The 23,399-nt window shown below is 27.0% G+C and overlaps 10 protein-coding genes and 1 non-coding gene across 17 annotated transcripts; 6 read left to right on the plus strand and 5 right to left on the minus strand.

Moving 5' to 3' along the window:
• The first annotated feature begins 409 nt into the window (after positions 1–409).
• LOC117230219 (ancient ubiquitous protein 1-like) lies at positions 410–2,578 on the plus strand. Its single transcript, XM_033487383.1, has 3 exons — positions 410–670; positions 1,253–2,157; positions 2,229–2,578. Exons 1-3 carry the CDS (start codon positions 630–632, stop codon positions 2,459–2,461), a joined length of 1,179 nt encoding a protein of 392 aa, XP_033343274.1. The 5' UTR covers positions 410–629; the 3' UTR covers positions 2,462–2,578.
• Positions 2,459–5,025, minus strand: LOC117230218 (succinate-semialdehyde dehydrogenase [NADP(+)] GabD). Its single transcript, XM_033487382.1, has 2 exons — positions 4,870–5,025; positions 2,459–4,640 (listed from the first exon to the last, which is right to left on the minus strand). Exon 2 carries the CDS (start codon positions 4,635–4,637, stop codon positions 3,102–3,104), a length of 1,536 nt encoding a protein of 511 aa, XP_033343273.1. The 5' UTR covers positions 4,638–4,640; positions 4,870–5,025; the 3' UTR covers positions 2,459–3,101.
• Positions 5,026–5,032: 7 nt separating this feature from the next.
• LOC117230222 (peptidyl-prolyl cis-trans isomerase E) lies at positions 5,033–6,637 on the plus strand. 2 transcript variants are annotated; one of them, XM_033487388.1, is made up of 4 exons: positions 5,033–5,219; positions 5,325–5,494; positions 5,829–6,191; positions 6,296–6,637. In XM_033487388.1, exons 1-4 carry the CDS (start codon positions 5,186–5,188, stop codon positions 6,611–6,613), a joined length of 885 nt encoding a protein of 294 aa, XP_033343279.1. In that variant the 5' UTR covers positions 5,033–5,185; the 3' UTR covers positions 6,614–6,637. The 2 variants fall into 2 exon arrangements, with proteins under 2 accessions (XP_033343279.1, XP_033343280.1); XM_033487389.1 differs by having other exon boundaries at positions 5,832–6,191.
• A 1,070-nt stretch (positions 6,638–7,707) lies between these two features.
• LOC117230223 (UPF0184 protein C9orf16) lies at positions 7,708–8,720 on the plus strand. 2 transcript variants are annotated; one of them, XM_033487391.1, is made up of 3 exons: positions 7,708–7,880; positions 8,066–8,249; positions 8,354–8,720. In XM_033487391.1, exons 1-2 carry the CDS (start codon positions 7,772–7,774, stop codon positions 8,230–8,232), a joined length of 276 nt encoding a protein of 91 aa, XP_033343282.1. In that variant the 5' UTR covers positions 7,708–7,771; the 3' UTR covers positions 8,233–8,249; positions 8,354–8,720. The 2 variants fall into 2 exon arrangements, with proteins under 2 accessions (XP_033343282.1, XP_033343281.1); XM_033487390.1 differs by lacking the exon at positions 8,354–8,720 and having other exon boundaries at positions 8,066–8,309.
• LOC117230221 (inosine-uridine preferring nucleoside hydrolase-like) lies at positions 8,570–10,016 on the minus strand. The gene is made up of 4 exons (XM_033487387.1): positions 9,585–10,016; positions 9,224–9,515; positions 9,012–9,148; positions 8,570–8,937 (listed from the first exon to the last, which is right to left on the minus strand). The coding sequence occupies exons 1-4, from the start codon at positions 9,774–9,776 to the stop codon at positions 8,590–8,592; spliced, it is 969 nt and encodes a 322-aa protein (XP_033343278.1). The 5' UTR covers positions 9,777–10,016; the 3' UTR covers positions 8,570–8,589.
• Positions 10,017–10,280: 264 nt separating this feature from the next.
• Positions 10,281–15,139, plus strand: LOC117230215 (kinesin-associated protein 3). Of its 4 annotated transcripts, XM_033487377.1 has the most exons (18): positions 10,294–10,346; positions 10,461–10,487; positions 10,645–10,762; positions 10,853–11,018; positions 11,096–11,302; positions 11,383–11,519; positions 11,583–11,910; positions 11,981–12,159; positions 12,228–12,497; positions 12,579–12,797; positions 12,873–13,038; positions 13,121–13,246; positions 13,314–13,418; positions 13,530–13,615; positions 13,700–13,886; positions 13,958–14,048; positions 14,137–14,278; positions 14,412–15,139. In XM_033487377.1, exons 2-17 carry the CDS (start codon positions 10,462–10,464, stop codon positions 14,273–14,275), a joined length of 2,550 nt encoding a protein of 849 aa, XP_033343268.1. In that variant the 5' UTR covers positions 10,294–10,346; position 10,461; the 3' UTR covers positions 14,276–14,278; positions 14,412–15,139. The 4 variants fall into 4 exon arrangements, 3 of the variants coding, with proteins under 3 accessions (XP_033343270.1, XP_033343267.1, XP_033343268.1); XR_004492727.1 differs by having other exon boundaries at positions 10,281–10,487; positions 14,137–14,334; XM_033487379.1 differs by having other exon boundaries at positions 10,281–10,487; positions 13,314–13,412.
• Positions 15,004–18,898, minus strand: LOC117230220 (ribonuclease P protein subunit p40-like). 2 transcript variants are annotated; one of them, XM_033487385.1, is made up of 7 exons: positions 18,411–18,897; positions 18,162–18,306; positions 17,855–18,019; positions 15,809–15,934; positions 15,545–15,728; positions 15,333–15,473; positions 15,124–15,228 (listed from the first exon to the last, which is right to left on the minus strand). In XM_033487385.1, the coding sequence occupies exons 1-7, from the start codon at positions 18,528–18,530 to the stop codon at positions 15,222–15,224; spliced, it is 888 nt and encodes a 295-aa protein (XP_033343276.1). In that variant the 5' UTR covers positions 18,531–18,897; the 3' UTR covers positions 15,124–15,221. The 2 variants fall into 2 exon arrangements, with proteins under 2 accessions (XP_033343275.1, XP_033343276.1); XM_033487384.1 differs by having other exon boundaries at positions 15,004–15,473; positions 18,411–18,898.
• On the minus strand, positions 16,198–17,861 carry LOC117230217. The gene has a single exon (XM_033487381.1). The coding sequence runs from the start codon at positions 17,818–17,820 to the stop codon at positions 16,249–16,251; it is 1,572 nt and encodes a 523-aa protein (XP_033343272.1). The 5' UTR covers positions 17,821–17,861; the 3' UTR covers positions 16,198–16,248.
• A 369-nt stretch (positions 18,899–19,267) lies between the features above and the next one.
• Positions 19,268–19,340, plus strand: Trnam-cau. Its single transcript has one exon. It is a non-coding gene; the product is annotated as a tRNA-Met (tRNA).
• A 201-nt stretch (positions 19,341–19,541) lies between these two features.
• LOC117230275 (RNA-binding protein NOB1) lies at positions 19,542–21,690 on the minus strand. The gene is made up of 6 exons (XM_033487538.1): positions 21,506–21,690; positions 21,192–21,324; positions 20,893–21,104; positions 20,343–20,814; positions 19,947–20,281; positions 19,542–19,837 (listed from the first exon to the last, which is right to left on the minus strand). The coding sequence occupies exons 1-6, from the start codon at positions 21,575–21,577 to the stop codon at positions 19,577–19,579; spliced, it is 1,485 nt and encodes a 494-aa protein (XP_033343429.1). The 5' UTR covers positions 21,578–21,690; the 3' UTR covers positions 19,542–19,576.
• A 478-nt stretch (positions 21,691–22,168) lies between these two features.
• Positions 22,169–23,362, plus strand: LOC117230284. The gene is made up of 4 exons (XM_033487562.1): positions 22,169–22,639; positions 22,747–22,902; positions 22,978–23,108; positions 23,182–23,362. Exons 1-4 carry the CDS (start codon positions 22,306–22,308, stop codon positions 23,311–23,313), a joined length of 753 nt encoding a protein of 250 aa, XP_033343453.1. The 5' UTR covers positions 22,169–22,305; the 3' UTR covers positions 23,314–23,362.
• Positions 23,363–23,399: the final 37 nt, after the last annotated feature.

Consider the following 23,399-nt stretch of genomic DNA (forward strand, 5'->3'; position numbering starts at 1 on the left):
ATAAAAACATATATACATATAACTTTAAAGCTCAAATATTTTTGATGTTAATAAACATAATAATCTAATATTAGAAAGAGAATGTACAATAATAAATAGAATAAAAGAATAAAATTATAAATAAATAAAATAAGAAAAATTATAATTAATATTTAATCATAACTGTTGATGGTTCAAAACCATTTCAGTCGTGATTGAATATTTATTACTTTTAAATAGCTTATAATAATGCTATTCAAAGCGCAATTAAAATTTGTTTTAGGTAGTTAGATCTAGTAACATTATAAAGCGACAAAGGTCATATAAAAATGCGATGAAAATATTATCTATATGTATATATGTATACATACAGTGTATCAGGTCATAACTAAAGATGACATGACTTTATAGTTGAACATCGTACCCAATCTTAGAGCGAAAATCCCTAGAACGTTTGTATCAAAACAGCTGATTGCAGAAACTGACGAAAACGAAAATTCGTATTAATTGAAAAACTATTGAAAAGTAGGTTAAAAAAGGTCAAATATCAGTCACGTCATTGTTAAGTTTCAGTAAAAGATTGTGATTATTTCAGTGAAATACAATTGTCAACTGTGAATTTTTAACATAACAGATGTTTATTGTAAGAAATGTCACAAATTGATATTCAGGACTTATTTGATAAAAGCAGGTAATATTATCAGTTGTAAACAATGGTTTTAAATAACCTTTTGCACTTAATTTTCATAATTCTTTTTAATGGCAAATATAATTTAACTTTTAATATTAATAATTAATATTAATATATGTTTGGGATTCTGAAATAATTAATTTTTTGTTATTAACATATGGATACTTTATAAATATGTGAAATATTATTTAAATAATATTTTATAACTGAAATATGAAGAATATAATTTCTATATACAATATTATTATTAATACAAAAACATAATATTCTTTTTATGTTAGCTTCTGAAATATGTAGAAAACCTTTTATGTATAACAGCATATATTGCATAAGAACAGTTAAAAATATATTTTTGTTTCACATGATTACTTATTTCACAATAACAGATATAAAAAGCCATTCAATTTTTATTTATAAATGTTACTATTAATAATTAATGGTAATTATAATGTAGAAATAATAATTTATCAATTAGAATATTTTTATATTTTAAATATACATATTTGTTAATTTAAATATTATTACTATTAATAATTAATTTCAATATTATTATAATATGTTAAAATTAAATATATTATTTAGGTTTCCCAGTGGTTGGCGTCTTGCACTTATATTTTTATATACTCCAGTTGGTCTTTTACTTGTATCACTACGATTATTAATTGCTCTACAACTTTGGCTTATTGCAATACTATTACCTGATTATAATACTCTTCGGACATTTTTGCATCATGGATTTAGTTTTGTTTTTGGTATAATGGTAAAGATCAATGAGGGTGAAGTTAGAGACAAACAGGCAAGAATTGTAATTAGTAATAATGTCTCCGTCTTGGATCATTTTGCTTTATATAAAGCTACACAAGCATTAAGTCCTACTATGTGGGAACTACCTACCTCCATGGGCAATGCACTAGGTTTACAAGTAATGGATATGAATAGCAAAGAAGCACTAATTGCCAATATGAAACAGTTTCTTTCTACAACAGATAGCAATATTGCGATACAACCTGAATTTGGTATAACCAATAGTCGTGTAGCCTTGTTAAAGTTCAATTCTTGGCCATTTACCATAGAAGCATCTGTTCAACCAGTTGCAATTAAAGCATGGAGGCCAGAATTTATATCCATTCATCTTACCTCATTGGCATCTAGACGATGGATAGATATTTTTTGGTTCATGTTTGTTCCTTATACAGTTTTCATATTTAAGTACCTGAAAATCAAGCAAAATCCAGATTGTGAAGTACTAGTACGGGAAGTAGAAAAAGACATAGCAAGTAATCTTGGACTTCAAACAAGTTCTCATACTGTGTTAGATAAAAAAGAATTTGAAAAACGCTATATTATGGAGAAGGCACAAAGTAGGAGGTTCAATAGAAATTCTCCAACTTCACAAGTTATACATAGCATTGAAATACAGAGGATGGTCCGACAAGTCAGTGAAGTGCTTCCATTAGTCCCCCATAATGTGATTCTCAGAGATCTTTGTACGTAAACAAATAATTATTATTACTTTTAATCTTTAACATTAATTCTAATTCATTAATCTTTATTTCAGTAAAAACACGCAATGTTGATATTACAATTGCCAATATATTGGATGGCATAGTTACTTATACTCCAGATTCATCTCAAACAGTTACACGAACAGCATCACTAGATCAATTACAAAAAAGTACAGTTAAAGACAACAGTAATGTAGGATCTTCTTCCTTCCAGGAAAGAAAAATTAAAATGCTAAGGGAAGCTAGAGAAAGGTATATTCAAAAACATGGACTTAAAAACTGCTGACATTCTCATTACAGTTTTATTCTGGTTATTGTATCTTTATTGATTACAAATATCTAACGTTTTGCCGTATGTGTATTTACTATTACATACTGTGAATATAACTTTATTTCAAAAATACGACTGTATATGTTTATAATGTCCTATTCTTTTACATAAATATTATATTATTATTATAGAAAGACATTTTGGAAGACAATATTTTCAGTCGATTTATATTTTTCATATTTTTATTAAGTAAAATAAAAACTTCATTTATATATTAGTTATACATAAAAATAAATTCATTACTCCGTATGGCACAAAAATTAATAAATTATGAACAAATATATATATACATATCAAAATGCACTAAATGTACAATATATTTCATTATCTATATATATTATTTGTAATATTCTTATAACTTATAAACTATTGGAAGACATTCAATTTGATAAATAGTACATATTATATCAATATTTTACTGTTTAATTATCCTAAACTATTGTCTTACACAAAAGATGTGTAAAGTTTCAACTTATTGTATTGATTATGAGAATATATTACTAACTGAGCATTTTTTAACTTCGATACTTTTTAGGATCTAATACCCTCTTAATATTATTATACTAGATAATTTAAATAAATCACTTAATAAAATTCAATGATACTTAATATTTCCAAGACATAAATACTTTATCTGAAGGAAATCATCAACACCATGTCTAGAACCCTCTCTTCCTAGACCTGATTCTTTTACTCCTCCGAAAGCAGCTTCTGCAGTAGAAATTATCCCTTCATTCACACCAATCATTCCAACTTCTAATTGTTTTGCTACCCTAAATATTTGTGATATATCTCGGGAATAAAAATATCCAGCTAATCCAACAGATGTATCATTAGAGGATTGTATAACTTCATTTTCGGTTTCAAATTTATGAATAACAGCTACTGGGCCAAAAATTTCCTTGCTGTAAATTTGCATGTCTTTAGTAACATCTGTCATAAGTGTGGGAGCATAAAATAGCGGTCCTAACTCAGGTAATGGTGTACCACCACAATGCACTTTTGCTCCTTTTTCTACGGCATCAGTAACTAATGCATGTATCATACTTAACTGACTTTCTTTAATGAGAGGCCCATGTGTGACACCTTTCTTACTACCATCACCCATTTTAATTTCACTTTTAATTCTTGATAAAAACATTTCTATGAATTGGTCAAATTTACTACTGTGTACAAAGAACCTATTTGCAGAAACACATGTCTGACCAGAATTACGAAACTTACTTGCCATAGCACCATGTACAGCTATATCTAAGTCTGCAGAATCAAAAACAATAAATGATGCATTACCCCCTAATTCAAGACTAAGCCGTTTTACAGTTGAAGCACTGTTTTTGTACAAAATTTTCCCCACATTCGTTGAACCAGTGAATGATAAAACTTTTACATCAAAATTTTCACATAATTCTTTACCAACAGCAGGAGAATTTTTTAAACCTGTTGTAATTACATTTATTGTTCCCTGAGGAAAACCTGCTTTTTCTGCAAGATCTGCTAATGCTAAAGCAGTAAGAGGTGTTTCTTCTGATGGTTTAATTACGCAAGTACATCCAACAGCAAGAGCAGCAGCTGCTTTACGTGTAATCATAGCATGTGGAAAATTCCATGGTGTAATTAAAGCAGCAACACCTATTGGCTCTTTGTATAGAAAAAGCTTTCTGTTAGCAATTGGTGTTTGCAGTATTTCTCCATCAATTCGTCTAGCTTCTTCTGAAAACCACTCAACAAATGAATTTCCATACTTGATCTCAGCTTTGGATTCTGTGATAGATTTTCCATTTTCTTTAGTTAAGATTTTTGCTAAGTCTTCTGAATGTTCTACCATTAAATTATACCAATTTCTAAGTAAATCACTTCGTTCCTTTGCTGTTGTCTCATTAAATGATTTGAAAGCTTGAGATGCTGCATTAATTGCTAATTTTGTATCTTCAACATCCATGTCAGGCACATTGTTAATAACAGATTGATCAGCTGGATTATAAATAGGAAATGTTTCATTTTTTCTTCCTCCTATCCATTTTCCATTTACATATGCTTGATCTCTTAAAAGATGCATTGATCGACTTAAGAAAGCAGTATAATATGAAATATTTCTTTGTAATAGATACATATTGGAGAAAGTTGGATGCATAATCTGTAACCAAATAATTTATGAAAGATTATAAAAAAGTTACATCACTTTTTGAGTGAAAACACAATGATAATTATATGTAGGTAAACCGATTATGAAACTGGACATTAAATGTTATAATTGATATTGAATAAAAGTAACATTTAAAAAAATGACACAGTGATGTTATTTCAATCACGTATTTTATAATTTGCATATGAATATGTTAGTAAGCTGTCAAAATGACACTTACCTTTGAATAGATGAATATCAAAGAAAGGCAACTTATGTGTTCGATGCAACGTTCTATTGCATACAGCTATTTTCAAGTAACGTTATCAACTCGTCTTATTAATTTTATCGCAATTGACCTTATATAACTTGCCGTTGCTTTATTCCGACTTTCTGATTAAACCTATACACGTATTCCAGTTTATTCTTCGACTTTGGAATAGTGTGTGTAGCCGGCGCGCCGGCGTCCTTCAGTCAATAAAATTATTATCGGATTTAAATGTTTATTACAGTATCATATTCTACAAAACAAAAAGCATACAAGAATTTTATGCACCATGAGTACGAATACGAAAAGAACTATTTATGTGGGTAGGTAGCAATTTGTTACTATTAATTCTACCTATATATTATGATAATATAACCTATTTTTAATATAATTTATATATCTTGTTTATTACTATTTTCGATATCTAGGAGGCTTAGCCGAAGAGGTTGATGAAAAAGTATTACATGCGGCATTTATACCTTTTGGAGAAATTGTCGATGTACAAATACCATTAGATTATGAATCAGAGAAACATAGAGGATTTGCTTTTATTGAGTTTGAAAGTGCAGAAGATGCAGCAGCAGCAATTGATAATATGGTACATGTATAAAACAACACTATCTGTGTGAGTTATTTAATATAGTTTTATAACAAAGATCTGCCAAATCTCTCAATCTCAAATTCTTTCGATAATATATGTAATATTTGCTCTTTTAACATTTTGTTCTATCTTTGCAATAACAATTATACAAAAAAAAGTTTGAAGAATTTAATATAAAAAAAACAATGTATATTATATTCTCTTCTATCTATTACTATGAGATTCATATAAATGTGGACAAAAAACTAATTCCATTTATTTAATCATTATAATATTGATCGTTTTAAAATCATTTAATCCATAAATTTTATCAAACCTTATCTTGAATAAGCAGAATGATTCTGAGTTGTTTGGCCGAACAATCAGAGTAAATATTGCAAAACCGCAGAAGATAAAGGAAGGTTCATCGAAACCTGTTTGGGCTGATGATGTATGGTTACAAGAGCATGCAGGTGAAACACTTAAAAATGATGATAATACAAAATCAAGTGATACAGTACAACCAAAAAAAGGAAAACAGAATCCTCAAGTATATTTTGATATTAGTATCGGAAAACAAGAAGTGGGTAGAATTATTATGATGTTGAGAGCTGATATTGTACCAAAGACTGCTGAAAATTTTCGTGCTCTTTGTACTCATGAAAAGGGATATGGTTATCAAGGAAGCACTTTTCATAGAATTATTCCAGAATTTGTATCCTTTATTTATTCTCTTACAAAGTTAAATACTTTTTTTCATGTATCTTTTATATAACAAGTGTAATAGTGGATCTATATTCCTTATATACACAAATGTAGATGTGTCAAGGAGGAGATTTTACAAATCATAATGGAACAGGAGGAAAGTCAATCTATGGAAATAAATTTGATGATGAAAATTTTGAACTAAAACATACAGGACCAGGTACATTGTCAATGGCAAATTCTGGTCCAAATACAAATGGATCACAATTTTTCATATGTACAGCACGTACAGATTGGCTAGATGGAAAACATGTAGTGTTTGGACATGTTCTTAGTGGTTTAGATGTTTTAAAAAAAATGGAAAAATGTGGAACAAAAACAGGCACTCCTACTCAGAAAGTTGTTATAATAGCTTGTGGAGAATTGACTTAAATAATCACATTTATTACTTAATTATATCAGTTTTCACAGATTTTTTATCAGTTAGAGTTTTTAATAAACAAATTTATGAAAAGTGCTAATCAAACAAAAAATGTATGTAAGAATGTTATATGTAATTATGATAAAGAAAATACACAGTCCTATAATTATTTATTTTTCAGCTTGAGCTCTGATTTACAAAATTTTCTTTCAATTATAAATTTTAAGATTTAATTAAGAAATTTTCTTTTAAAAAACGTGTTTTAAGTACTAACACATACATCTGATATCATAGATGTAATTCTTGTATTTTATACTGAGCATTATCATGTATATTTCATGATGAATTGCAATTGAAAATTTATATTGCAGCATTTCAGCGTATATTGCATTAGCAAACTGCTTTATTAAAAATAAATGAAGTAGCTGCTGCTACTCTTGCGTCTGAAAGAATTCGTTTAAATTGCATAGCACCTGGTGTTATAAAGACTAAATTTTCACAAATGATACATTTTTTTTTGTATTCTTTTGTTACTATCTTACTATATTATTAATAATACATAATAATATTTTACATAACTTCATAAATATGAATTAGGGAAAGCAATATTATCAACAATACCAATGTAGAGGTTTGGTAAATCAGATGATACAACAAAAGTTGCTACATTTTTAGCAAGTAATGATGCTTCATACATTACTGGTGAAACTATTGCTGCTGCTGATGTATTACGAAGTAGATTCTAAATATTGTTTATGAAATTACTTTTATAAGTTGTTAAAATTATATTTTATTTTATTAAATATTTCATATATTTGCGTAGTATGCAATTTTGTTTATATCTCTAATAAAATATTGCAATTTAAAAATATGTTATTTATATTTTTAAAATAATTAAATCTTAAATGTCTTGTACAAAATTATATTTTCATATGATTACTAATAGTTTATTTTTCGAAATAGGTTAGATTTAGGATATATTTGCAATGTACAAAAAACCTGATCTTATAATTATATAATTTGTATTCATACAGTAGCAGTTATAAAAGGCAAAATTATTCACTTCAAATTGCAACTCTGCTAATTTTAACATTTATGTACTATTATGTATATAATCAAAATTTTATTTATATGTATATCACATCGAACGATAATGGTAGATAAAGGTAATGGCAGATGAAAATATGGTTCAGAACGCAGTGCGGCCAAAGGAAAATCAAGGAGACGATAAAAACGGATGGGAAAATGAAGAAGATGAAGAAAATTGTAATGATGCTGGTAAATAATAATTTTATATAAAAATATACAAGATAGATAAACTGTTTTCTTAGTTTGTCTAGTATTTGGTATATATAGTTTCTTTGCATATACATATTTACATATTATATTTTTAATAAAATTCTACGTATAGAATGTATAGTTTTATTGAATAAAACATATGTATTCAAATTTTCTGATTTTAGAATTTGAAGCTATAAATGCTCAATTAGATCAGCTTAATTCAGTTTTGGATAACCTCGAACAAAAAAATGACGATATTCGTGCAGAATTGATTCAGTTATTACAATCAAATCGAGAAGCAAGAAAACAATTTCAAGAATTCCAGAATTCCGTGAAATCGGATTTATAATATTTTGTTTGAAATAGGTATAATTATACCCCGAAAATACATATTTATACTCCATTAATAATATATTTCAAATTTTTACAATGTTTTACATTACAATAAATTAACCTTTTTACTGTTCCAGATGATAATATATTGTAAATACATATATTGAATAATAAAACAGTATGACATTATATTTTTTACTGTTTTATAGTACAATGTGGCATTGTCTAAATATTTAAAAATTGGGAACATTCCTGTTAGAATTTGAGTAATATATAAAATCATTCTTGTGTTTCTATATAATAATAAACCAAATATAAAAATATATATATATGCGCAAAATATTATTCATGTACATATTGTAGTTTAACTTTATTATATATTTGTCATATTATAATCTAAGTTATCTACAGAAAATATTAAAAGTTTTTTAAAACTTTCTGAATCAAAATCTTGAATTAGGAGTACATTAGGTTCATTTAACAATAAATGATCAAGTACAACCTGACCTCGTGTTCTAGTACCATTTAATTCAATATCAGCATGATATGGCACTACATTTTGAGCAATTTCTGGCTTTAATAATATTGCAGCTAAAATTGCATCACATGTAATATAATTAGGAAATCGTCTTTTTCTTGTCTTTTGATATGCATATTCAATATCATTCATAAGCTGAATGCAAGGTTTATCCATTTTACCTAATACGTCTCTCCGCCATTCCTAAAAAGTATTAAATTAAGTTATTGATATCTATTAGATAGTAGTTTACACAGTACTTAAATCAATATACACACATGTGAAATACAAGATTTTAAACATGTTTCCCATGGTAACAGCCTCAAAGGATTTTTATTATTATTAAATACTATATGTACACTTTCTGGATCCATGTAAAAATTAAATTCTGCTTGAGGTGTAATATTTCCTTGTGCTAATGTATATAATGAAGGTGAATAAAAGTACGAAAACATGATTAATAAAAATAAATAAAGAGAATAAATATCACCTGTTGCATTTCCTCCCATAATGTAAAATTCTTTCACATGGTCCACAAATTGGGGGTACATTTTTATAGCTAATGCTATGTTTGTTAATGGTCCTATACATAAGACATTCACTTCATTGGGATGTTTTGATACAATCTTATTCAATGCATATGCAGCATGTTCGTGTTCTAATTTACTTGTATCTATCTGGGTATTATATACATCTCCAAATCCATCAATGCCATGATAATGATCCTGAACTGCATTTTTAATGCAAACTAAAGGTGCGTATGCTCCTTGATAAACTGGTATCTAAAATAATAAAGTATTTAACATACATTTGTTAAAAACACAGAATATGTAAAAAAAACTAGAACTTACATCTGTTGCCTTACAAACATCTAAAGTTCTAAATACATTTTTTACCACATTGTCTACAGTTGTATTGCCATTGACACAAGTAATCGCTTCAATCTGAATTTTCTTTTGTTTATGAGCAGCAATTAATATTATTAATGCTAGTGCATCATCTATACCAGCATCACAATCAATGATAACTTTGGTTTCTGCCATCTTAATTGAAAAATATTTTACTTTTTATTTTATAATATAAAGAGCTTATTAGTTTACTACTTTATAGTTTACAGATATTTTACTTGTTATAATGTAAATAAATGTATATTAAATTGAATTATTATGTACAGGTGTTAAATATTTTAATTTCTTATTGTAGGTATTTGTAACAAACATTAATTTTAATCTCATTAAGCACACTTTAAGATTTGATTTAGTTTAACTCCAGATGTATGTATTTATAGGTTTATGTATACACATATATAGTTATATATACATATATCACATATAAGGTACTATATAGGTAGGTGAATTTAAAATATAAGTGCAGACAAAATCGATTTTAGCCATTATATAGTTTTTTAAATTGTACACTATATCGACTAAATTGTATTAATAAAATATTAACAATAATTCTTATATTTTTCTAAATTATTATTACCTTATCTACTGCTAATCATAGTTTGAATTTCGAAGATAGTACATTAGGCTATAGTAGATGGCGTAATTTTGAACCAAAAAGATATTGGAATAACAGGGCGACGAAAGGACCTAAACGAATTATAAACGGTAGTTATAATCTTGATTTTTTCCATCAAAATGAAGTAATTACGAAAGAATTGACGAAATAATATCATAATATATACCATATTCTCATGTTTTAAATTGCAAATAAAATATTAAAATGGATGAGGCAAAGTTTCTAAAACGGTAAGTATTTTATCACATCAATATACTATGAATTATACATTATATAGTTGTTACATGAATTTGAGAAATATACATTTAGATTTTATATTTAATATTTTATATCTCTTTGAATTAATACATAGTTTGTAACTATATTATATGCATTTTCCAAATTTAGAAAAGTGAGATCTGGCACTTTAGATGTGCATCCAACAGAGAGAGCTTTAGTAGTAAATTATGATGTTGAAGCATTAATCTTGGGTGAATTAGGAGATCCTATGTTAGGAGATCGTAAAGTAAGTTTTAAATAATTTATTTCTATTTTGATTGGAAAGATTGGGAAGATTGGAATGATTATGTGATTATAAATTACAATACATTTACAGGAATGTCAAAAAATAATTCGACTAAAAAGTTTAAATTCAGACACAAATGTATCACTTTTAGCTAAAGAAGTAATTGAAAAATGTTCTTTGATACATGAATCGAAGCTTCATGAAGTAGAACAATTAATTTACTATCTTCAAAATCGTAAAACAAATGATACTATAAGTAAGTTTGCATATGCATAAGAAATTGTTTTTAATGATATTTCCCATTTCTTTTATTATATATTTATTTTATGGTAGACAGTGATAATAATTCTCAACTATCAAGACCAACATCATCAAATTCAGTATCTACAGATAATGGTGAAACAGAACGAGCAATCATTAGCAATGTTGATAATTATATTGAATTATTATATGAAGAAATACCAGGAAAAATCAAAGGTTCATCACTAATTCTACAGTTAGCAAGAGTACCTGATAATCTTCATGAATTAACAAAAAATGGTATTAAATATTATATAATAGTTATTAACTTACATTCATCTGCTGTTCTGATTACAAATAATTAATATCAATTTTTATAGAATCTTTGTTAAGTGCTTTAGCTAGAGTTCTAAGAGAAGATTGGAGAAGGAGCATAGAATTATCTACAAATATTGTATACATTTTCTTCTGTTTTTCAACATATAGTCAATTTCATAATATTGTTCTTGAATACAGGGTAAGTACTGTAAGAACAAAGTAGAATGGGAAAAGATAAGAATATATTTAAGAATTTATTTAGATTGGATCATTGTGTATGGATATAATTGACTTTGAATTACGTCGATTTGATCAATGGAAAGAGGATATGGAAAAACGTAGGCGACATTTCGAAAATACTACAGGATTGACATTTTTTTCAACTGGAAATGATAATTGCGACAAGAAAACAAAAGTCGTTGATGATATTTGGAATACAGATGGTCCTTTAGATTATGAAATTAAAAAACGATCTAATGAAGTAACTGTTACTGTAACTGAAAATGATATAAAGAAATTAAAAGAAGAACTTGAGAAAAGTCGTAAAAAATTCAAAAATTTAATAAAAAAGCAGGAACAACTATTACGAGGTTGGTACATAATTTCATATTTTGTTAATATTAATACTCTTTAAATATTACATATATACCTATTTTACAGTTGCATTTTATTTGTTATTAAATATTGCTGAAAATATGGAAGTTGAAAGAAAAATGCGCAAAAAGAATGTAATTGGTATGCTCATCAAAACATTAGATAGGACAAATATAGATCTGTTAATACTTGTTATAGCATTTCTAAAAAAGTTATCTATATTTCGCGAGAATAAGGATCTTATGGTAACATTTTAAATTGGAGATTCACATAGTAGTGGTATATATTTATTTATTTATAACTATTTTTTTAGGCAGAGAAAAATATTATCGAAAAGATTCCAAGACTTCTTCAGAGCAATAATGCAGATCTTGTTTTAAGTACTTTAAAATTACTATTCAATCTTTCCTTTGATGCAAAACTCAGAGCAAAAATGATAAGAGTGGGTATATTACCAAAGTTAATTAAACTACTTGGTCAAAGTGACATTAAAAATAAAACGACAATTTTGGGTTTATTATATCATGCCAGTATGGATGATAAAGTAAAAGCTATGTTTACAAATACTGAATGTATCCAAATGGTAAGTAATAAAGTATTTTAGTATAACTATAAATAACGTTTATGATTCATATAAAATATATTATATTTAAACGTTTTTAAGATCACAAATATGATCCTAAATTCTGAAGATGATCAACCAAAGCTAGAATTAATAGCACTTGGTATAAATCTAGCAATTAACGGCAAAAACGCGCAACTTATGGTAGAAAACAATCGTTTACAAGGTCTCATAAAAAAAGCATTTCGGACTCAAGATCCTTTAATAATGAAAATGATTCGAAATATTTCTCAACACGATTCAACAAAAGAGAACTTTGTTGTAAGTAATTAAATTATTGTATGAAACAATTGTTTTTAATAAAAATATTTAAAAATTACCTTTAATTACTGCTAGGAATTTGTGGGTGATTTTGCTATGGCCTTAAATCAATCAGATTCTCAAGATTTTGTGCTTGAAGTTATAGGTGTATTAGGAAATTTAGAACTACCTGATTTGGATTATTCGCAAATACTTCATCGATGTGATTTGATACCATGGATACGCAATAATCTTGTTCCAGGTTCAACATTCATATCAAATTATATAAACACCTTATTTTTAAATATTTTATATTTCATTTATACGCATTTGGTTTTATCCAGGTAAAGCTCCAGACGATTTAGTACTTGAAATTGTAATATTTTTGGGTACTGCTGCATTTGACGAAGATTGTGCACGTTTGCTGTGCAAAGCCGATATATTGCTATCTCTTATTGAGCTTCTTAAAGGTTTGTATATTATTACAAATATGTATAAACAATAATATTATTTTAATAAAAAATAATTTTATTTTAGCAAAACAAGAGGATGATGAAATGGTTTTACAAATAATTTATGTTTTTTATCAAATATCTAAACATGATTCGACAAGGGATTATTTAATACGCGAGACTGGTAATGGTAATAATCAAAATTCCTGCTTTGTTATCAAAACATAGCATTGGTAAAACCTATATAAAAATAGAAAATTTGACATGTTTCTTATTGCTGAAATATTTTTGTTACTTGCAGAAGCACCTGGGTATTTAATAGATCTTATGCATGATAAAAATCCAGCAATTAGGAAAGTATGTGATGCGTGTTTAGATGTTATTGCGGTAAGTAGATTTGTAAAATAATTTTACATATACTGAGTAATATTATTTTAGAACAATAAATAAATTTGTATCATGAACTTTTAGATGTGTGATAAAAATTGGGCAGCTCGCATAACAGTAGAAAAGTTCAGATCACATAATCAACAATGGTTGGAAATGGTAGAATCTATAACAAATGATAGTAGCAATCACTTATTACCAGAAGAAGATGACAGTCTTTCTCCATTTATGAATGGTGATCTCTTAAAGCATACAATGCTCTTTCCATCGGGTAAATGATTTTTATATTTTATTTGATGAAATAAATGTTGTGTTATTGAATCAATGTTATACATTTAACAGGTAATGTAGCATCATTTAATACAGATGATCGATTTTCAATTATGAAAAATTCATCAGAGTCATCTGAAAATCAAAGTCGTCCAGTTAGTAGGTAAGCTACATATATGTATAAATCCATTGAAAATCCAAAATTATTAAGTATAATAACATCACATACTTTTTTAATATTCATATTTTAGGTATAAAGATTTTGATGAACTAGGTGAACTTATGGCACGTTCTAAGTCTCGTATGTCCGTTAGTTCTGGTATGGACGATCTTTATTACAATTCTAAAGTCAAATTTCCTGAATCAGACGGTTCACATGTACTAATATAGAAGGTCAATATTATATAAAATTATACGTTAATAATGTAATAGTTACTTTGTTTGATTACGTACATTTTAATGAATTTAATGGAACTAATTTTAATTATTATGATAATTAAGGCATAATTAACTCTTCTCATTTTAGGTGATGCACTGTGCACCATTAAAGCAACAAAATTAACATCTGTAGCAACTTTTAAATAGTTTATTATATACGTATTTATTCATGGACAAATCTTAAAAAGCTTTAAAAACTGTGTACGTGATAAATTATTTTGATCTCATAATGTAATATTTTATTTTTAAAAAATTTTATTTTTTATAAATTAATTTAATTTATGAATGAAAATATTTAGTTCAGACTGATTTATAGCTTTGTATCTTTATAAAATAATTGATACAATTAATGTGATAATTTTGTTCACTATATATTTTAGCATGTGCAATATTATAATGCTATTATGCTACAAATGAAAAAATAGTTTTAGTAATAATACGGTACTACACATATGCTTTTGTTGCATAACATTTAATAGCAAAAAATTGATAGGCAGCAGCAAAAAAAACAAAAAATTGTAAAACCCCATAGTCCGAGTTAATAATTTATAAAAATCTATTTTATATCAAGACAGTATATAAAATTGTATTCTTTACTTAACTATCAGATACACATTCCTTTATTTTAAATATTGAGAATTTAGATATTGATGTAAAACAGTGTTATATGTGTTAAAAAGTAGTCTTACTCCCAAACATTTATTATTCTATGTATCATAATAAGTGGAAGTATGGATTACCAATAATATATTTTAATTCTTCTTCTTACAAAGAAATACTTGTCATCAATTATAATAAAATTTACAATTATTGAAAGATCCTTGGTTTATTATTTGAGCTTAAACTTTTGCGTATAATAGAATGAGCGCCTGGCCTAAATACAATAGTGTAGCTATTGTCACCATCTGTATAAAATGTATGCTCTTTTAAATCCCAACTAACAGGGCTATCTAAAAATCCTTGGACATGTAAAGCAACCCAAGGTAAACTGTTTTTCATTGATACATATTCTTCCACAATACTGTAGAAAGTTTTAATTTGTTTTGTTGTGAAGAAACCAGTCCATTGTAAATACCATACTTGACCAACATTTATAACTGACAATGGATATTTATATGTGTTTACATAATCATTCTCTATATTACTCCCTCTGAAAAAATTAATTTATTATTCTAAAAATTAAATCTGTTTGAACATTTGTTTAAAACTTATTATACATACAAGTTACCACAGATACTAAAAATTCCAAGCCATTCAAAAAATTTGTCATTATCAAATTCATTCGAAATTATCGGTATTGGTAAAGAATATTCAATTCTTTGTAAAAACGTTTGCTGACAAAGAGATACACTGTATTTGCGTTTATGGAACCATGCTGCCACAGATGAAGGGCACAAATTTTCATCTGAAAATATAAAAATAAAATAAATAGAATAAAAATGTATCATAAAAATATGTAAAATTTAAAGATAATAAAAGATCTACCTGGTGGATTCCATGACACAATAACATCAAATTTTGTATTAAGACGCTCCTGTAGTGATGTTTGAACATGTTCATAATTCTTCTTACCAGGTGTAAAATTTTCAGACTTTAAATCAATAGTTACAACTTTTGATTCAAGTTACCGATAAAAAAAAAATAAAAAAATATATGTACAATGCATGTTAATGACTCAAAAACATAATCTAAATTAGTAAACTCTTAGAAGCTTTAAACGCTATTTGTATTTTACTAAAAACAAAAGAAATTTACATATATAGATACTTTTATTTTTTTATGATTTTTTATACTTTTAAATATTGTATACAAATAGTCATATATTATTTTCATTATTATATATAACTTTGTTTCATTCAGTTACATAATATATATTTTTTTTTTCTTGAGTCATTTATAAATATCTAGTTAAGTTTAACATTGTATTATGCAAAAGATAAGCTTGGACTTGTGTCCAAATTAATATTAGTATTTTTTAACTCTTCTCTAAACATATCTAATTCTGTGGGAGATATTCCTTGCCAATTTTCTAATTCTGATAGACGATATAAATTATCACAAGAATGCATTAATAATTGTATAGTTTTCATTGATAAATCATGACTATACAATATTTTGAGCTCTTCTAATTTATGCATTGGATTTTCTGAAAATATTCTTCTTATTGTTTCATCTCCAATACCAGTTGATGAACCCAATTGAATAAATTTAATATTTTTACAATGAGAGAGTAAAAACTCTAGATGCATGTTTGCACATTCTACTACACATTTGATTCTTTCTAAATACTGAAATGGCGGGATTGCAAACTTTCTTGGATAAGTTGGTGCTTGTTCTAAGAATTCACAGTTGTAAAAAACTAGACTGTTTATATTTGGGCAATATTGACTTATAGATATAAGTGCATTTAAGTCAATTCCATCTACATGTTCCAAATGTAAATTTGTAATTGTGCAACCTTTTATTTCTAATAGTGTTTTTATTCCATGGGCATAAAAATCACAAGATAGAAGTTTTAATTCTGTTAAATAATTAAGTGCAGCTAAAATTGTAAGATCCATAATTTTTTCATCACGTAATATACAAAGACTTGTAATATATGGGCACATATCAATTAAAAGATATAAATGTTCCACATTGAAATTTCGGCTCTCAAATGTTTTTATATGAAAAGAATTTGTACTGTTAATATCTTTCTGATGAATATGCTCTAAAACATATCCAAATTCATCACATCTACCAATATCTTCTACATTTAAGTGTTCTAGAAAGAGAGTTGCATAACCAGGTACAGTCACAGAAGTTTTACATAATTTAATTTTTTTTAAATATTTGCATGATAGTAAAGGACCAACACTCCGATCTGTTACAGATCTAGATGCAGTTACATCTAATTGCTGCAGCTTTTTACAGTTTTGAGATAGAGCTGCTATAATACTATCTGTGCAATCAAAGCATAAAATAAAACATACTAAATTTGGCATAGCAGTTACGCCACTAATAATAACTTTTTCAATATCAGATGTTCTCCAACCAGCTGATCCTGAGCCTAAATCCAAAACTTCAAGTCCAACCATATCAGGCAATTTATTATAAAGAATATGACGCATAATTTTAGGCCAAGCAGAAAATTCAATTCTTTTTAAATGTGTATCTACAACCACTTCTGTTAAATGAAGAGCAACTGTTATTTCTGACAAAAAAGTTGCAGTTAAAGCATATTCATTATATGAACCCCTAGTTTCTTTGACTAGATTAACAATTGCAGCTAATACTGTTCTAGACATTTTATCATATAGATGTCTAGGTACATTGTAACTTAGTAAATGTTTCATAAATTTCAACATTGAATGTAACTTAGCATATCCATATTCTGGATTTGTTTTAGAAATCACACAAATATGTTTTGTCAAGTATCTACCAAAAACAGTTACAAATTCTCCAATAGAGTATAGTGCTAGATCTACTAGCTTATGTACCTGGTGCTTTCTTGGCATTTTAAATTCTATTACTTTCCTTCCTAGAACTTACCATAACGTGTCTGCACTTTACGATCAAAGAAGGAAGCTTTGCCTTCTAAACCAAGCTTCTGAAAATCTGCTGTTAATAAAGATAATATTAAATGCCCAGTTGGTGTAACAGCAACTGAATTGTCTACATCTATTCTATTTCCTATTGTTAAAAGTGTCAACTCTCCTGGAAGCATTTATAAGAATATATGAAATATAATAAAACATTTTATTATTTCAATTATATTTTCAATAAAATTTTTGTACAAAAAATAAAGATCAATTGACAAACATTGAAAAACGTTAATGGAAATTATTTAATTGATTACCTTTCTTAACGAATGCTTCGATGAATTCTTTGTTTATTAATTCAAATACATTCAGCCCATTAACTCGATAATAATCGCTGTCTTCCGAAAGACAAGTTCGCAATTCATCCGGAATTCTAGCTGCATCAGGAAGTATTAAAGATATCTGGCAAAAATCCAACAGTAATTGCGAATTATGTAAAGATTTCTTAAAGCATCATTTTTATGAAATTTGAAATTAATATTGATTACAATTCATTTTTTACATACAGAATGATTAAAATAATGTAATTTGACTACATCTGGCACATCAGTTTTCTTGTAATTTGTTTTTTCGGTAGAAAAATGATGTTGAGGTGGTTTAAAGTTCCATACTTCTGGACTAAGCATTTTTAATGCACGTTGAATGGCACGCGTGCGATTTCGCGCAATTCACTTATTTTTTGCGATTATCAATTATCTCATACTGTTTCTTCGCGTTACTAAATAATTGTTCCACGTTGCTACGTTCCGGTGCCTACCGCAAATTATAATCCATCTTTCGGTCAAGATGGTTGCCATCTTATAACCATGAGTATTATTCGGACCCGTAATAATTCTGAAGAACCGTTACAAGATTTAGCATTTGTTGCTTTACAGTCAAGGCCCTTAATTATCATCAAACACCTTTAAAGTCGAAACGTTCCTTAGGGTTATTATTCATTAAGGTAAAACACAGAAAAAGAGGGCTTTTCCCATGTTCAACAGCCACTGGTGGGGGCGCATATAATGGAACTATATTTCATGTATAAAGAAAACTATTTTTATATGTTTTATACTGCATTAATTTCGTCGCACCATTGTAGTAACAGTGGTAATAATAAAAAATGTATAACTATTGACATTTGTTCAAATTATGTATTTCTACAAATATTGGCGCGGGGGTCACCAGTGACCCCCGTGACATTCAACGGGTTAAAGAGTCAAATTTAGATTCTTACTATTAGAATGTTTATGCGCAAATACTATATAAGCAGCCATCATGCATTGCTATCTTTTAAAATGAGTATACGTGTTTTTACTTTATGTTTATATTTTGTTTAATATTTACTTCTCCTTTTGTATTATTATAAGAAAGCTAAATATGTGCCTCGGTAGCGCAGTAGGCAGCGCGTAAGTCTCATAATCTTAAGGTCGTGAGTTCGATCCTCACCCGGGGCAATTTTTTTCCATATTTGTACGAATAGTAAATATTTTGAGTAAAATTGAAATAATTTTTGAAAGTACTTAATTCTTATTAATTGTAGTTCATAACTTATTCATTTATTTATTTATTTAAAGTATTTCTATAATATTAGAATAAAAATTATAGGTAAATTAATTTATATATTCAAAAAGGTTTTTTTTCTATAATGTAATTTTAAAAATGTATAAATACAAAGATAAAAATATAATGATTATTTTTTTCTTCTTCTGACTTCATTCGGATTTTTTTGCATCCAATATTTGACAGGACCTTTCGTTCCTATGCCCAACATAGCCGATTTAGAATGTACGTCGCGCATAATAAACGGAGAATATTCAGCTATACAATCATCTTCTAAAGGATTATTTTTTGTACGTGCTAGTCTTGATGGTCTTTGATGAGGTAATGGTTGATCTTCACAAAGAATAGGATTGTTTGCATGTTTTCCACCTTTTGGGAGCGGCAAAGAAAACTGAAAATTCATAAAACGTTTACATTATTATTATTATTACTATTATTATTCTAAGAATATTAATATTAGCATATGTATTAACAACAATAAAAAAAAATGAAATTCATACTCTTTTTCCTTTTTTTGAAATTGGCTTCCGGAAATTGATATGAACTTTTGGTTTTCCTTCATCATTTAATGTAACTGCAACTCTTTTCAATGTCTTATTACCACAACTAGGACAGAAAACTTTTGTCATAATACTAGTAGTTTTATAACACGCGTAACATCTAAAAATGTACGTCCGCATTTGTTTAATTACTCTTCCATCTAATGAAATCACATTTAATCCTATTTGTTTTAAAACATTTTGCATAGCAAAGTCCATTGTTAAACATGCAACAGTTACAGATTTTTGTTCAAGAAAGTCTGAATCAAATTCTTTCTTTATATTATGAATGTTTCCTGAAATAAAGGACACTTTTTATTCATACAGATAGTTATATGAAATATTGAAAAATCTTACCAGGTGTAATCCAACCGCTATCATCATCATTATCATTGCCACCTTCATCGTCATATTCATAATTATTATCATTGTTATCATCACTTTTGCCATCTTCATATTCACTATGCTGATCTGTATCATCGTAGTTTTCCTTAATTGGAACAAGAATATTATCAATATTATGTTCAATATTATTTCTATCTTGAACTATAAAACTTGTTGAGTCACAAGTTAATTTTGAAAATATTGTAGATAAATCTTTTGTTCTGTCTTGATCTACTTCAGAATCTGCTGTTTCATAATTGGATTCACTAGCATTATATTCCTTATAGTCTGATTCCGATTCTTCTTCTGTTCTTTCATAACTCATATTCTTTATGCTATTTTCCATATTTGTTTCTATCTCATTCTTCTTATTATTTACTATACATTTTTCTTGTTTTGACTCCTCATCATTATATTCTTTTGTATTATCTTCAACAACATCTTTCTGTACATTAAAAGTATGTAATTATTATATTAATCATTTAATAAATTACTACATTAATTTAAATGAAAAAACATTTACATTTTTCTCTGGTATATAAAAGCCAGCTAAGGGTGTACGAAGATCTTCAGTTTTCTCAACATTGGAATCTAGAGTCTGTGCTACCGTTGGTTTACTTCTTAAATGATCAGTTCCTATTTTTTCTTTTTCCAGCTGATATGTTAATGCAATTACTTTTATATCAGTAGCTGATAAACTAGTGTAATCACCAGTCTTTTTAGCAAATTCTGTCACTATAAATATGAAATAAAAATTAGTATACATTGAATTTACAATTTAATGTGTTAAGACATTACTGGACAAAAATTAAATCTTTTTACCAAATTTAATGTTTTCAGAATATGCATTTTGTATTTTTAAATCATATGGTAAGACGACAAGTCTTCTTAATTGTCTTTTACTTGTAACTTCATTTACTACATCTTGCTCTGTTATTATATTTACACCAACATCCTGAAATTCATATATCTTTATTATTATATTATTAATATTCGTATAATATTGAAAGATTATATAAAATCAATATTGACAAATATAATTAACATATAATTAATATAAATGTTACTAATGAAATTATATTTAGAAAATAAGTAAATCATATCAAGACATTACACTGATATAAGAAAAACTTCACCTGTAAGGATGCATTTCGGATAAAAGCACTTGTATCAACAACTAAGTATTGCACTTTCTGTGTTGCATTCATATTTAACAATTTTTATAATATAAATCTTTCATAAGTATATATCCACGTGTTTTATAGAAGTTTAGCACTTATTAAGGTTAGTGCACGTTTCTATGAATATTATATATGGGTGTATGTTGAGCATACGAGTACACTATATTATTATACATAGTTATATTCTAAACTATATGAATTAATTTTATTTATTTATAAATCATAATTAGCAAATGTGGAAAAGAAGATCGTTTGCTAAAAAATTGTAGAAAAGAATACCATTTGTTTAAATATCAAACAAATATAGCATATTTTTTCATGTAAACAATCCCTAAAACCATGTTAGTAGTGCCTGATTGCTTAATCATATGATTAAAGATAAACAAAGTATATTATCAGATATTTTGTTGTCATCCATTTTAAATGTTTACAATTGTTCTTAAACTATGTTAACAATTGTTCTTCTTTGAATATTTAAACATTAAATTTTATATAAAACTTTAAAATAACAGTTATACTATTTACCAACTACATACTGAATAAAATCTATATTTATTGTTGTTATATTCCCTAATATTACTACAAAATTTGTTATACTTAAGTTAACGAAACTATATAAAGAAATATTCATTAAAGGAATGTGAAATTATATAAAAATGTTGAGATGATCATTTGATACTTCTAAATTGTTGAGAAAAACATTAAACAGTGACCAAAAAGTTTTTCAATTGACAAAGGGGATTCCTCTAACCAGTATGAAAATGGAACAAGAGTACATATGGCTACGTAAAGAATTCTTATCAGCTGCTGAAGGTCATGTTAATAAAATTGCATTAAATATACTTAAGGAATACTATAAGCAATCTGTAGATTCAAACCGTAAACTGAGTCAGATTAAAGATTTATCAACATTATTGGACACATTGGAAAAACGTGATGTTCTAAGCTATTATAATGTGGAACCACTTCTATATATATCAAATAATTTTTTAAATGATTTTCAAATACAAAGCAAATTAAAGAATTATCAAATTTATATTCAAAACATGCAATATCCTTTATCACGTAATATGTATCAGGAATCAAATGGTAAGTTAGTTTTAACATTTATAATCTGTTTTAATCCAGTTTCTGCATTTTTGTCTGGGTATAATACACTTTTAATTATGCTAAATAACTTCTGCAATACATAACAGAGAATAAAGATGAAGATAAATGTAAAATATCATATGTAACTGAAAACCGATCATCACAAGTAAAAGTATTTGATGATGTGGAAAATCAATCAACATTACAGTATAAAGATCTTGAAAGCAGTCATCCTACACAGGAAGCTATGTTACAACAAATGAGTAAGAATAATTTATTTTTCTCAATACATATATTTTTATTTATCCATGAAATTAATGTGAAAAATATTTTTTAAGTATTATCACGCATAAGTGAAAGAATTGGTCGCTCTTGGAGAGATACCCTCAGATATTTACAAGTTCCTGAATACCAAATTGATATAATTCAACACGAACATCCTTTTCACTTGAAAGAACAGAGTTACAAAGTAAAGTATAATTATAATATGGATTTATTTCACATAAAATTCTTTACATAAAAGTAACATAAATAATTTTTAGGCTTTGAAATTATATATGACTCAGTATAGTAACAACAATTGGAAAATAAATTTAATACATGCTCTAGAGAAAGCAAGACGCAGGGATCTGAAGGAAATTGTTGAGAAACTAATATTAGAATCAAATAATTAATAATTTAAAGGAAATTGAAAATAAAAAAAGTAACATGCATAAAAAGTAATTTATGTTTTTGATATATTTGTAAGAAAAACTTGGAC

The sequence above is a fragment of the Bombus vosnesenskii genome, unplaced genomic scaffold (assembly GCF_011952255.1).
Source record: "Bombus vosnesenskii isolate JDL3184/JDL3185 unplaced genomic scaffold, Bvos_JDL3184-5_v1.1 scf7180000013266, whole genome shotgun sequence".
Classification (NCBI taxonomy): domain Eukaryota; kingdom Metazoa; phylum Arthropoda; class Insecta; order Hymenoptera; family Apidae; genus Bombus; species Bombus vosnesenskii.